This window comes from Colossoma macropomum, unplaced genomic scaffold, assembly GCF_904425465.1.
Source record: "Colossoma macropomum unplaced genomic scaffold, Colossoma_macropomum, whole genome shotgun sequence".
NCBI lineage: Eukaryota > Metazoa > Chordata > Actinopteri > Characiformes > Serrasalmidae > Colossoma > Colossoma macropomum.
In genome coordinates, this window is record NW_023494788.1 from 22,160,903 (window position 1) to 22,176,527 (window position 15,625).

Sequence of the window (15,625 nt, forward strand, 5' to 3'; positions counted from 1 at the left end):
ACTGTCTTCAAATCCTGACTAGAGTGGAGAGAAGAGGTTACTCAAATGACAGAAATGACTGGTCAGATGAGGAGAACAAGTGAAAAGCTAAAGTTAGCCATGTAGCTACCTGGCTATCTAGATACCTTAATTCAGTTTGGTTCCTTTTCTCTGGCTGAAGGGGGAAAAGATCATTTTGTACTAAACAAAGACAATCATTTTCTGACAACTGAGGGGAGAGTAACAATACTGGTTCACGATGGTTGAATGATGTATTTGCGTGATGCATGCTGGGTATTGTATTGAGAGAACATTGACGAAAGAGAACATGAAAACAGGATAAAACAGATGGATTCTGTCAAACCGATAACGGAGAGGGAGATAATGCTTCACTACAAAACACTGCATGACACAAGAAGTAACATATAAAGTCTAGTTTGTGGCCTTAATGGCACTTTTAAATTATTTTAAGGTATGTGGAAATCGCAATATCCATCAGCACAGCCGCAATCGTGCAGCCCTGATTCTTGTCCTTCCCAACTGAGCTTAAATTTTTTCAGACACATTATAATACTGCAAGAGGTCTATTTGATCATGGAGCCCACTTGTGTAGAACATTTGTGGATCACCTGCCTCTGAAAGGGCCCAGTGTATTATATATGCTTCCAAAGAAGAAGCACAAGCACAAAAAAGTGCAAAAGGTGCAACGGTGATGGTGTTTGTGGGCCAACAATCCTTCAGGCAGTGCACAATAAGGCCTATTTAGGTTAAGCCAAAGTACTGGAGTGTTTTCAACTGAGGAAAATAGACTTCCTTGAGTGGTTCAGTCAATCCAGACTTAATCCCAATGAAAATCTATAGTATGACCACAAATTTGGTGTCCGTACTGGTTTCCCAGCTCAACACAGCTTGTTCAATTTGAATGACACTATCATGATGTACAAAGACAACAGAAGCTCTTAGTTTAAGTGTATTAACCTCAACTATTTGAAAGAAAAATGACACTACATTTTCTTATTTTCCATTACTTTATTTACATTTACATTTACAGTGTACTTTTCTGTGGATCTATGTGTAAAACAATGATTTCCATACTTCTACTGGGTGTAACCATGTAAATTGATAGTGTTTACTGGAAAACAGAAGTGATCAAAGGTTTGAGATGTTAAAAGTTAAATCAAAGCTGCTACATCAGGCAACAGAACCATAAAAACTACCAGGACTTAAGCAGCCCAAACATGCACACCCCCAAAAGGCGGTTCCTTAAAAACAAAGAGGGTGGGGAAACGTTTACAGAATGCAGTGCCTCATCTTGACTAAAATAGAAGTAAAAATTACCTAATGATCTGATTTGCAAGTACAAAAACAGTATGAAATGCCCATTTAGATTGAGTAGAGATACAAAGGAGAAGAGAAAACTGCCTATTTGCATTACATATGGTGAAGTAAACCAAAAACACCACCAGAGGGCGATATGTAGCCAAAAGTATATCTTGTGCTGTAATAATATAAATGTATTTTTGAAGACTTTTAAAGGCAGACAAAGTTTTTCTCTCTTTAAAATATATTTGTTGACTGTGTTTCTAACCATATGATGTCTTCAAACGCGCTATTTAACCAAATAGAAACAGAAAAAAATATATTTGCCATTCCATAAACCAGTTCCAGCACTATCCAAAACAACCACTAGATGGCAGCAGTACACCACAATGATTCAGTTTCACAATCTGAAAGTAACATAATGGACCCTAATTTTGGCAATGTGGGAATGATTAAAGAGGTACAAACGTCCTTCAAGTAAAAAGAAAAACATATTAAGATCTCCCAGTTAGATACAGTCATTTTCCCACAGTGTAAGTGCTCTTCACTGTGCTCTGTTACCGTACTTGGGTTTCAGTGTAGGAAGAAAAAGAAAAAAACAAGAGCACTGCAGCTTAAAGTAACTTAAAGATCCGAGCCGAAGTGTTTGATGCATAAATAACACAATATCAAGCATGTAGCTTTTTCACATTGGGGGTCTCACTCACTCCATCGAAAGCTGCACACTCTCCTGGGCCTGAGCCTGCTGGTGCTGCTGATCAAACTTTCTTGCTAAAAAAAAAATAAGAGCGGAAAGTTTTAGTACACTGAATAAAACCTTTAAGAAAGCGAAAGGTTACAGCACATCAGTACACTGATTTTCCCCTCAGTGGATTAGGGTGGTGCAGTGACTCACCAAGAGAATACATTTCCAGCTGTTGCCTTAGCCGAACTTTCTGCAAACTGTCGTAGAAGTTTGGCTCTGGTGTGGCTGCGACCGTGGGTGGCATTGTGAAGATGCGCATGATCTTCCTCTTATTCCTGCACAGAAATGAAAGAACTGAGTCACATGTTTTGCTGCCATGTATGTGCTGGCCAGCGCCACATTACGAACGTCAAGTAATACCTCCTGTTTGGATTGTTAACTCGCATAGCAGCCACAACACACCATGACAGATTATACAGGTTATATGCCACTAAAAAATACAAGCTATTATAGATTACAACTGACATAGGTTATAGATGCCTTTAGAGGTTATTTATTTGACATTACAGGTTATAAATTACATGCCATTATAAATTATAGCTGACATTATAGTAGAGCTGGGCATTTTTTATTTATTATTTATCATTATTGTAATAAGTTATGTTAAATTATGACACAGTGTATTTTGTTCTGAGCATATTATTTGTACTGTCTACTTAAAGAACACAGACCAACTGCATACTGCATTACAAAGGAAGCATAATTAAGCCTGTTTAAGTGGATTCTGTGCAGTGAACACTGAATAAAAATAATTGTAGGCCTACTCACAGATTTTCGATGCAAAGATAATACATATGCACACATTTTAAAACATAGGTGTCAGGTTTGTAATGCATATATATATATAGGAGCACTTTGTAGTTCTACAGTTACAGACTGTAGTCCATCTGTTTCTCTGCATACTTTGTTAGCCCCCTTTTACCCTGTTCTTCAGTGGTCAGGACCCCCATGGACCCTCACAGAGCAGGTACTATTTGGGTGGTGGATCATTCTCAGCACTGCAGCAACACTGACGTGGTGGTGGTGTGTTAGTGTGCGTTGTGCTGGTCTGAGTGGATCAGACACAGCAGTGCTGCTGGAGTTTTTAAACACTGTGTCCACTCACTGTCCACTCTATTAGACACTCCTACCTTGTCGGTCCTCCTTGTAGATGTAAAGTCAGAGACGATAGCTCATCTGCTGCTGCACAGTTTGTGTTGGTCATCCTCTAGTCCTTTATCAGTGGTGACAGGATGCTGTTGGCTGGATACTTTTGGTTGGTGGACTATTCTCAGTCCAGCAGTGACACCGAGGTGTTTAAAAACTCCAGCAGCACTGCTGTGTCTGATCCACTCAGACCAGCGCAACACACACTAACACACCACCACCACCACGGCAATAATACCTGCTCTGTGAGGGTCCATGGGGGTCCTGACAACTGAAGAACAGGGTAAAAGGGGGTAACAAAGAATGCAGAGAAACAGATGGACCACCTATGCACCTATATAGTAAGTGGAGCTGATAAATTGGACAGTGAGTGTAGAAACAAAGAGGTGGGTTTAATGTTATGGCTGAGGGGCGTGTATAGTACAGAATTCAGTTAAAGACTGCGTGTCATTATCAGTTACAGCGCTCAGGAGGGTTTCTATAACCGTTAAAATGATCAAATGTGGGTTCTTACTTTCTAGCGTACATCAGCAGCGCGAAGCTGACCAAAATAACTAGGAGGTAAACGTTGGTCGCTTCGTTCCAGGCTTCATGCACGGAATAATCTACGGATTCTTCATTCGCCATCACCCCGTAGCCGCCCATCACAACACAACACAACACAACACAACACAACACGGGCTCCTTTATGCGAACTGAAAGCCGAAATGAAGGACTGGGGCGATGTTTAAATGACCAACAGCTCCAAAACCAACACAAACCCGCTGCCCTCGCCCACACAGTCAACACAACAACACACAGCTCATTTCCTGCTGACGCTCCACCTTCGCTTTCTGTCAAAATAAAAGTCTAAATACGGAATGTAGCTACATTTCATAGTTTTATTTCAACTTACTGTACAACTGTACATTGGAATAGTGCAATACTAGTGTATGTTGTGTATATGTGTATATTCAGAGTCGGTGTTTATATATTTCTTTTTTCTTCTTATATATATAAATATATATATTTAAATTCTATAAGGGGGCTACGCACCTAAGATCTTCACTCACTTTCCACCTGTGTAAATGTGATGTGACAATAAAAGTGATTTGTTTTGATTTAAATACATTAACGTTGGAACATTTGAAACCCCTCCGCTGTCATCGCTTTTAAAAAGAGACCCCGGGCTTTTTGTGATTGACATCTAAAAATAGCTGTTAGCTTCTTTTGGCAATTTAGAATATACGATCTATTTTGAAATATGTATTTCCACAACAGCCCTATAATTTTTCCTTACTGTTATGTGTTTATTTTATTTTATTTAAATTGTGATCCTCCTTGAATGGATGTCCTTAGTTTATCTTTCTCCTTTCTAAATGTGACACTATTGTTGTCAGTGATTTTCTAACTTAATTTTAAAACGTCTGAACGTGTTTGAATGCGGTCATTTTTTTATATCATTATATGTTTTGATTAGCAAAAAACAATGTTTTTAATGTAATTGAATTTTTTGTTAATGTGGTCAAAAGAAAAGCACAAATTGTGCTAATTCAGACATGAAGGAGAAATTAAGAAAATTAAATAGTGTTATAAACATGTGGTTCTCTCAGTGGATGACAATCTAATTTAATTTAATTAAAACGTGGATTATTAATACGCTGTTATATTTTGCCCTGTTAATAACAGGAAGGAAAAAATGAAGAAGTTCATTGGTTAAACCAAGGGGGGCGTGGCAGAATTCTAATTGCTGATTGGCTGTGCTGTCACTGCAGGCGCGTAATGGTACAAAACACAGTGGATATAGTTCAGTAAACACAGTTTGTTTTGAGTCAAAAATGTCCTGTCAAGTTGTCGTGAGGACCATTCGTCCTCCTGTTGTGGGCCTTTTGGTAAGGAATGCATCAGGTTTTTTATTTCGAGCACGGCTAGATTTCAGTGTTCGTACAAGTTTTGTACGAGGCTAATTTTGGCTTCCTATTCAGCTTCTCGTTTGTTATGAGGCGCCAGTAAGTAACTACTGCACCATTTAAGGTGGAACGGAAAAATTGGAGCAAGAAGCTGTCGAATAAGCTCACTTCAGTTCTGTGTTTTTGTACCGTTTTGTTCTGCAATGAATTAAGCCAAGTAGCTGACTTGGACTTACATTAATTAACCTAAGCCTTAGAATACTTTGTATACCTGCCACATGATATTTTACTGCTACAGTAACTTTTTTAGATATAGTTTTTGTTATTTTTATGAGTTCTCAAATCTCTGAAACATGTGAGCAGCTCACCATCTAATAACCAAGCCAAAATGAGAAGGAGAAGGAAAGAGCAGAATCATTTGTTTGTGGATGAGAACTAATGCTTACACCTAAATGATGTTTTGATGTTTGGTCTTAAAATTATATATAATTAGATATATGATAATTCTAATGATGGACTGCAATTAAGGGAAAGCGATTATATCCATGCAGTTTTATTGCATAGATGTGGTGATAATAGGGCTGAAAATTTGTTTTTATATAGTTTTATATAGAAATCACAATTTAACACGAACTGCTTTTTAGATAATTGCCTGCATTATCAAAAACATTGTCTTAAGAGGAAAGTTAACCTTATAACACAGAGCTTGTGAACTGCCTGTAGATAAGACAGACCAATCAGATCCAGCCAAACATCCATGTGTTGTGACACCACAACCACAAGTTGCTGACAGTCTCACGCCCCAAGAAAAAGTGGATATTCTGGTCCTCTTGGCCAAAAAACAACAGGCACGAACCTTAATTTATAGCACATAATCACAATTTAAGTTCACTATTGGTCAGAAAAGTCACTGCAATTTATGATGCCCGCTTGTAACCCTCTCGCTCGTTTTCTCAATCTCATTCCCTCACTTATTACTTCACTAATGCGCATATAGCTCCTGTGTGTAGATATGAAGAGCCAAAATGTGCAAAATCCACAAAAACCACTGGAACAACTTATCCTTAGTATGGAGAAGGGCTGGCCTAAATGAACTCCTGTGGAAATGCTCATTTTCTGTCCAGTCCCCAATGATCAAGTGTGCCCCTTCAGCTCACTTGTGGAGATAAATATAGGCAGAGCACCAGGGCTGCAGTGTAAAAGTGATGCTTCATATCTATGACATTGAATGCGGCCTAGTGCAGGGATTCTCAAGCTTTACCACCTTACGGCCCACTTTTTTATCCAGGAAGCATGAAAGCCCCCCAGAAAAGCAATTTTCTGTGAAATATATTTTGAAATATGTTGGGAAATTTTGAACAATATGTGACGTGTATAAGTGAATATAAAATATCAACAGAATACCGATAAGTTAATTGGACTGTTTTCATCGTTTTTTTTTGTTTTTTTTTAGTTAGTTGAGTTGACAACTGAAACATCAGGGGGCATATATTTAGTTTTTAGAGGCAAGGGATAAAATAAAATTGACAAAGCTGCTTTTGTGCATTGTTTTTGCCAGGCTTGTATTAAAGGTGCAGCGTGTAAGATTTAGGCGGCTCTATTAGCAGAAATGGAATATAGTATACAAAACCATGTCTTCCTTAGTGTATAATCCCCTGTAACTATGAATCGTTGTGTTTTTGTTAGTTTAGAATGAGACCTTCTTATCTACGTAAGACCGCAATGTAGAGCTGCCGTGTTTCTACAGTAGCCCAGAATGGATAAACCAAATTCTGGCTCTAGAGTGCCTGTCATGGTTTTACATTGGAGCGGCAGCTTGAATTTGGTGGAAGACGTAGAAAGAAGAAGAATCAGTGATCGCTGCATGTGCTGGCCAACCATTTTGTGTTGTGAGACATTTGAGAACCTAAATTTTGACACAAGAAAAAGCAACGGAGGGAGAAGCGAAATGAAATTGCAGAAAACCTGACAGCCACCGTAGGTTCTTTGACACGCTTGGAAAGTATGGGGTATTCAGTTGGCTGCAATCTGCAGCCTCACCACTAGATGCCACTAAATCTTACATACTGCCCCTTTAATATTGATTACCATTTGAAAAAAAATCACAATATATTTTTTTTATTGTTAAGTGAATTTTTTATGCCATCACCGGCCCACTGCGGGCCACTGTTGCCACTCTGTATTGGCCTGCTTAGTGCCTCCCTGAGGTCTAGCTAAAAAAAAACACCAGACTTTGTTTAGCACTTAAGAGTGCTATAGTACAACATAATAGTGAGTAAATTTACTATTACGTGTAATGAGCTGTATGCTGCTGCAAACCCAAATATCTGTGTAGATACAAAGTTACTAAACTTTTTAGCAGTTGACCGGTCCCTCAGCTCTACTGTCAATTAATCTAATTCAATAAGGCCTTGTGGAATGAATGCATGTTCTTATTGTGATGTAAACACTAATGGCACATGATTACTGTTGGATCGTGAAGGATTCACTGATGCTGATGGCTAACAGTCCGTGTATGTGTGAACAGGTGCAGTCCTCTCTTCTGTTAAAGAAAGGTAGAGTGTGTCACAGGATGCCAGCCAGCCTCCGACACTACAGCAATGAAGAGGAGAGAATCAGCCGCTATCCAGTGCCTTACAGGAAAAACCTGCCGTATGATATCGTGGAGCTGATGGAGGAGGTCGAAACAAAGGTACACGTGTATGCAAAACATGTTGACCAAATGAGATATTTTGATGATTCTTTTACGTAAAAAGAAGTAAACACAGCAAACTATTAATTTTTTTTCTTTCTGCAAACATTAAAGCATAGTTATGCATTTGATTAATTGAAAAAAACTAATAATAAAATAGTAATTGTGGCATGTGCAAGTCAGTACTTAGCTACATGCAGATATCCCAGTAATTGTATCATGTACAAAAGTGTGGAGACCCTTCTAGTTGTTAGGTTTCAAAACTTACTTAATTTGTTAGGCCTATAAGAGCCCAGATCATAGAAAAGCAAATTTCCCTCTTTTTTTAAATAAAGGAATTTGAAGTAACATGTAAATATTGTTAAAATTTCCAAACATATGACTCCCCAGTCCATACAGTCCATTTTGAATTCACTGTTTGCGTGAAGTCACGACGACCAACTCATTTACATACATCCACCTTTTTCAGCCTATAGAACTTTAGCCCTGCTCATTAATGCCGAAGTGTTTCAGCTCCAAATGAAGCACAATAAAATATACAGCTTTTTGAATGATGCACAATACAGGACAGCCAATCAGAACAGATTTCATGTATCTTATATCGGTCTTAAAGACACTGTATCAAAAGCAGCCTGTTTAATGATATAATAATGATAAGATAAGGAGAAGTTAAAAATGGTCATGTGTAAATTAATTATGACCATTTTTGGTTCATAAAAACACAAATGTTATGAGCGGAACTTGAGGACTTGCTGGGACTGGTTAGGTATATCCAAACTTTCGCACATGCCACAATTACTATTTTTCATTTTCATTTAATATAAAGTAACTTTGCATTAACATTTGCTAAAAAATGTTCTGTTTTTTTTTTCTTTCATGTCAGAAATCAACTAAATATGTCATTTGTACCAAGCGTGCCCAAACATTTGCACATAATTGTATGGCATCAAATTAGCTTTTGCATCTGCTGACTGTATGTGTTTGTTTATCTGTGTATGCATTTATGTGTGTGTTCCAGCACTTTGTATGTATTGTCAGTATATCAGTGTTGAAAAGGCCAGTGCTACAGTATCATCTAGCAGACAGTTTACTGTGGCTTTTACAGGGTGGCTTCTTGCCCAACGTCTTCAAGGTCCTTGCTCATCGACCAGCAGAGTTCCGAGCCTTCTTCACTTATTATGACGCGCTCATGAACAAGGAGACTGGTAAGAGACTCAGTATTATTGAAAACTGAGAACATGAAAGGCCTTGTTTTCACTCGCCTGAATGCTGAACCGCTGCAGTGGAATAAGCCTTTGTGAAACTCAAGGAGTTTGTTTTTCATATTAAGGAAATATGGAGCATAATTCTGTCATTAGATACTGATTTGTTGAAAAACACGTCTCATTTCAAGTGTTTCTTGCAGGTGGTTTGTCAAAGGCAGATCGGGAATTGATCGTCGTTGCAACCAGTGCCCATAATCACTGTCTGTACTGTGTGGTATCCCACAGTGCACTGCACCGTATCTACTCTAAGAAACCCACACTAGCTGATCAGGTGAGTTCTTAAGGAAACGTTGCGGTGAAGTTTGCTCTTTAGCTTTGTAGTGAAGCTACAAGTAATGGAAGCTTATACCTTACTTATTAGCACAGTGCAAACTGCTTGCGAGTCTTTACGTACTTCCGTTAACCCAGACTAGTTGCTAAGTTATATCAAACTTAGTGAGTACTTCATTAGATACACCTACCTTGTATCTACACTCACTGTCCATTTTCTCAGCTCCACTTACTATATAGGTGCACTTTGTAGTTCTACAATTACAGACTGTAGTCCGGACCCCACAGGACCACCACAGAGCAGGTATTATTTGGGTGGTGGATCATTCTCAGCACTGCAGTAACACTGACGTGGTGGTGGTGTGTTAGTGTGTGTTGTGCTGGTACGAGTGGATCAGACACAGCAGTGCTGCTGGAGTTTTTAAACACTGTGTCCACTCAATGTCCACTCTATTAGACACTCCTACCTTGTTGGTCCATCTTGTAGATGTAAAGTCAGAGACGATAGCTCATCTGCTGCTGCACAGTCTGTGTTGGTCATCCTCTAGTCCTTTATCAGCGGTCACAGGACGCTGCCCACAGGACACTTTTGGCTGGATATTTTATGTTGGTGGACTATTCTCAGTCCAGCAGTGACACTGAGGTGTTTAAAAATGCACAGAGAAGCTGGTGAACAAGAAGCCAACTTCAGCTTCGTGACTTTTTAGTGTTTTTGAGTTTCTAGTTGCAGATTAAACATATCAGGAAACCAGCTGGAGTGATTTGTGAATGCAGTTCAGTCTCCAAATTAACTATGTTCAGCTTAAATCTTTCTCTTTGCCTTTTCATTAACTACTAGCTAGGCAAGACTGTTGTCTGTGTTGCTATGTGATCAGCAGTCTGCGCACCAACCTTCAGAGTTAAGGGGTGAATTAGCAGTTCTACATTAACTCCAGCATTTAAGACCATTTATTGTTAAACTGTGTTGAATGATCAGCAGAGCTTTATTTTACTGTAAAGGAGGATTATTTTATTTTTACCTACAAATCTAATTCTGCTGTGGAGCCACAACAGGGCAGTAAAAGAGCCGCATGCTGCCGACCCCTAGCCTTGCAGCTCCGGTGGAAAACTACAGAAGCGTTTCAGACACCTAACATGTTTCTACATTTGGGAAGAGGGGGAAATTCTGTAATCAGGTTTTCCACCAAACAGTCACTGTTAGATATTCCTGGTGTGGTGTTGCTAGTGAATGATTATGTCCTGTAGATGATTTATATGAATCTGGTTTATTCTTGTGTTGCAGGTGTCAGTAAACTACCAGGTTGCGGATCTTTCTTCGCGGGAGCGAGCCATGCTGGACTTTGCTCTGACCGTGTGTCGCAGTGAAACAGTGACAGACGAACACTTCACCTCGCTGGAGGCTCACGGCTTTGACCGAGAGGATATATGGGACATCGCTGCTATCGCTGCATTCTTCGCCATGTCCAACCGCCTGGCCCACCTCACAGACATGAGACCCAACACAGAGTTCTACAACATGGGCAGAGTGCCCCGAGAGAAACGGCCAAAACCAGACGAGCAGGACAGTGGGCCATAGGTACATCAGATCTGTCCGATCAGTCCAAATGCCGTCTTTTTTTGATTAGTAGTTCATTGAACAGTCAGTGAAACTGATTGGCCACAATGTCAACGAACTTTATGAAAGTTCTCAAAGAAAGACATATCAAGAAGCAAATAAAATTGGCTTAAATGCCATTATCAAAGATTTCTCTTAAAAAATATATAGTTATTTTCATATGTAGACAAATAACTTATCATGCAGTCTATTGATTACAGCCTTCAGTAGTTGCCAGATGTGTTTGAAATAGGCTTTAACTTTTAGGCTTTTCAGCTTAATCAACTCAGCACCTGAAGGTTACACTGAACAGGAGGAAAACACTAGCTTGTTGACCTACCTGCTAACTCTCACTCTGCCAAGTGGACGCCCCCAGTAGTGCTAACAGCGGCAGCGTCTAAATCACCGTTAGAAGTTACAATATAAGAGGGAGAGTCTAAATCAAGGATAATGTTATTGTAAGATTATGACTTTTTTTGATAATATAAAATTAGAAAGAGACTAACCATAATCTCAAAGGGCCCATAATCCAACATTTTTCTTGTATTTTATTTGTTTCCGTTGAGGTCCACTCATAACATTTGTGTGGTTTTAGTTACCAAAGATAGCCTGTTTATATGAATTTGAGCTGCTTTTGTTTCTGTGTCATTAAGACTGATATGTAAATAACTTGGCTGTCCTGTATTGTATTGTCCTGCAACGTGTTGGATCTTGTGACATCACAGAAACAGTGAATTCAAAACAGGCTGTTTTTGCAGCATGCATGGACTGGAGGAGTCAACAATACATTCGGTAACTTTAGTTTTATATATATATATATATATATATATATATGTATGTCTTTCAAAAAAGCTAGGGAAATTTGGTTTTCTATGATATGGGCCCTTTAGTAATAATAATAATAATAGTAATATAATAATGCATTTTACTCATATAGTGCTTTTGAAGGACTCAACGGCTGCGTTCACACAGCAGGTAAAAGTGGCCCAAATCTGATTTTCTCACTAAATCTGATTTTTTTTTGTTTGGCTGTTCACATTATCTTTTAAATGTGGTCTGTATGCGACATCAGTCTGAACAGATCAGCTCCTAAACTGAGCCGCATGCGCCTAAGAACAATGCTGCATATTGCTTCACGCGGCTCATCCAGAAGTAAACAATCACAACTGCCAATGAATGCCAGTCACTCTCGGAGCTTTCAGTTTCATCTTCACCAGCATCACAGGAGCCATCATAAAGCTTTATTAACTGACAGCTGGGCTCATCACCCAGAATGTGCTGGAGCTCGCCGTAAAAAGGCCTCGGTCACTTCTTTGGTTTGTGTCCTCGGATTCTTTAAACTTGGCTTTCAGACTTTTAACTGTTCTTTGACGCTGCAGAGTCGCTCTCCTACGACCGCGTTCAGCATTTCTTTCAAAATGTCTTCAAACGTGGAGGGTTTTGGATGAGTCTCTTCTAATTTTTTAGTACAGAAACATCAGCCTAAATGTTTGAGGTCTCAGCAGCGCACAATGATGATGAATATGGAGTTGGATTGACGTAAAAGTCGCATGAATTCCCATCTGGCTGTTCAGACTGAGTCGCATTGCCGCAGGTCAGATACAAATCGGATTTCAGTACCACATATAAAAGCATCTTAAATCGGAATTGAAAATGTCAGATTCAGTGTGTTTTTTTGCTGTTCGCACTGTAACAAAGATAACACATCTGTGTCACATATGAGGGGAAAAAAATCAAATTTGGGCCACTTTTACCTGCTGTGTAAACGTAGCCAAAGACGCTTACAAATTTTCAAAACACAAAACGATAGAGACAAACAAAAACAAACAAAACCATAGATTCACAAGCAAAAACATGACAAAACTTGGTAGAGAGCTAATAACTTTAACTTCTAGCTCTTAAACCCCTGAAGGTTTCCTTTTTTGAATCTCTTGTCTTACTTGGTAGAGTTAGAGCTGTGAATCTGCAGCCCCTTGCTGGGCAAATTGGACTGTGAAATGAGCATCAGTAGTGGTTGTGGTGGAAGGGGGGCCTAAAATCATGCTTCAAATAAAGATGCACTAAGCTTTTTTACGCTGATCTAGGACCAGCTGTCTTTATTCAAATCCTAGATATAATGCAATATCTTATGGCCCCAGTCTGAGGACCACGTTTAAAACAGTTGTTTTTTTTTTGTTTTTTTTTTTACTTGATAATTACTTGATGAGTTTAAGATCACTGTCATAAGAAAACCTTGTTCTGCTGAAATTACCAGTAACTACTGACCTTTTCTATGGGTCCATATTTCATAATAACAGTGTCACACAATGTAATAGACTATTGTTATTTTTAACAAGTGTGTTAAAATTTGTAATTAGACGACACTTAGAGTTTTAGCGGGGAAAATATAAAATGCCACATGTGGGATTTCCAGGGTCCTGCTGAGTAATCACAGATCCAAAAAATCAACATTTTCAACCTGCAGTATTTTGTGCAATATATTGTTGTGGTCTTTATAATCCTGGTTGGTTTTAAGGGATTAAGTGGTGAAGCATGCTTCACTTCTGCTGCCTTATTTTTCTTATCTTCGAGTAAAATTCTCAAACCAGACCTGTTTTCTCCTTTACATGAGCAGAATTGTGGGTTCAGAGATGGTGATGCTTCGTTTGACTGAGTGTTACATTTTTCCTTCAGTATGTATTGAAATCTTTCCTTGTCTAAACAGGAAAAGGCTACTTCAAACCAAGTGGTGTGTTAAAATAGCTGTGTATAAATATGTTTGGTCCATTTTGGAAAAGATCTTACTTGATATGATTGTTGACAAGAAAAGAATCTTAATCCGGTTGGATTAAGCCAGACAAATCTCATTAAAACAAAGCTGTAAGATAAGATTTCTTGTAGTTTCACCAGGAAATGTAGTGAGTAGTGTGGGCATAATGTCAGCAGAGGGAGACATACTGTTATGATGATCTTTTCACTGTCTGTGTAGAAAATAAAGTGCAGAGCAAAGTAACAAAGAGCAGTGTGTGTGTGTGATTCTGATCGCGTATGTAAGAAATATAAATAAAGATAATATTGAAACAGGTTTATTTGATTTTTTTATGTATATCTTAAATATTAAAGTGATTAATTTGTGGATTTAATATAATCATTGAATAAATATGTGTGATTATTACTGATTATAAGTCATGTTTACTTAATTGTATACATTAACGTGTCCCCTCATTCTGTATTGTACACACTGTAGTGGTCTAAAATCTGACCACTACCAAAAAATATTTTTGTTCTCATATATCTGCCTATTCAGCCTACAACAGTTTAGCCCAGCCCATTTTTAAATTACAGTAAGTGTAACTGCCTGGGCAGCATGACAGCAACTACTCTGAGACTTTGTCTACATAATACACAACAGAAAAAAACAGATAGTAATTAGTGAAGTTTAACACTGCAAACAGGCATTCTAAAGCCAATTATGTGTGCCAAAATAAAAGCCCTTTGACCGAAATGTTTGCAGTAACGGTATTGTCAAGGGATTTTTTTGTTCTCTGAGCTGCTGTGCACCCACATTACCCCCTGTGTGTGTGTGTGAGTGTGTGTGTGTGTGTGTGTGTGTGTGTGTGTGTGTGTGTGTGCGCGTAATCTACTCATAAGCCATGAAATAAGAGGCTTTTCCTGGAGCCTTAGTGTAAAAAAAAAATCAGGAAAAAGAAAATGTTGTCAAGTATATTATATTTTTTTTTGTTTACATAGTTACTCTGTAAATTAAAACATCCTGCTAAAATATGCAGAAACATGGGTTTAATATGATTATTTAATAAATAAGTACAATTACTTGATTATAGAGATTAAAATGAACATGTTCCCATATAACACTACATTGTTTTTTATCACAAACAAAACTGTTTTTAGATATTGATATTAGGTATAATAATAATAATAATAATAATAATAATAATAGTAACAAAAAAATAACATTAATAATTTTACTAGATTTATTATTTTACTAGAAAAGCTAATAGCACTTTTTGTAAAATTGTATTTCTCAAACATGAGAAAGGATTACATCATTCATCATTAAAATGCCTTTGCCTTAAAGATATTTCTGCACAATGAAATAAAGATGTAAACATAGTCATTTAGAGTGATTTGGTGTGAAATGCTCTGTTCTAAAACAGAATTGTTTCAGCAGTGGTGACTGGGACCACATAGCCGAAGAGTCGGAATGCCTAAGAGTCTCACAAGTTACTACACTCACTATGTCACCGATGCTTGAGATATTGTTTTATGATAGTAAATTACCAATGTTACATATGCAAACTCAGAATACACATTTAGATTCATTATCCATTTTACATAGTAAATAAAATGGCTATAATTGTATTGTAGACATGATTCTGGTTTTTATCACCATCGCTGTAAAGAAATCTACGCCTGTAAATTTCTCTACGATGAACCAATTTAGATCAAGCCACTCTGAATAATTCTGTTTACATCTCAAAGATGTAATTATGCATACATTTTGAAAAATGGTTGTAATCCCCCTTTTAACCATCTGCCTAACTGATGGCTTAAACAAGTTTTTGATTGATTGATTCTAGAATCCTCTGTAGAATTGAAGAGTCAACTTTGTTCCTGATCAGAGAGTGTTAAGATGCACAGTATGTGGCCTTTTTTCCTTTTCAAAGGTGGTTGAGATCCAGAACATCTCAAAAAAGAACCTTTCGAACTATTTGTATGCTTAAATGG

The 15,625-nt window shown here is 38.0% G+C and overlaps 2 protein-coding genes across 2 annotated transcripts; one reads left to right on the forward strand and one right to left on the reverse strand.

Moving 5' to 3' along the window:
* Positions 1-997: 997 nt before the first annotated feature.
* smim19 (small integral membrane protein 19) lies at positions 998-3,990 on the reverse strand. Its single transcript, XM_036568843.1, has 3 exons — positions 3,705-3,990; positions 2,195-2,319; positions 998-2,070 (listed from the first exon to the last, which is right to left on the reverse strand). The coding sequence occupies exons 1-3, from the start codon at positions 3,833-3,835 to the stop codon at positions 2,003-2,005; spliced, it is 324 nt and encodes a 107-aa protein (XP_036424736.1). The 5' UTR covers positions 3,836-3,990; the 3' UTR covers positions 998-2,002.
* Positions 3,991-4,934: 944 nt separating this feature from the next.
* si:ch211-175m2.5 (uncharacterized protein LOC568697 homolog) lies at positions 4,935-13,964 on the forward strand. The gene is made up of 5 exons (XM_036568844.1): positions 4,935-5,061; positions 7,607-7,771; positions 8,877-8,976; positions 9,177-9,307; positions 10,589-13,964. The coding sequence occupies exons 1-5, from the start codon at positions 5,008-5,010 to the stop codon at positions 10,880-10,882; spliced, it is 744 nt and encodes a 247-aa protein (XP_036424737.1). The 5' UTR covers positions 4,935-5,007; the 3' UTR covers positions 10,883-13,964.
* The last annotated feature ends 1,661 nt before the right edge of the window (positions 13,965-15,625 follow it).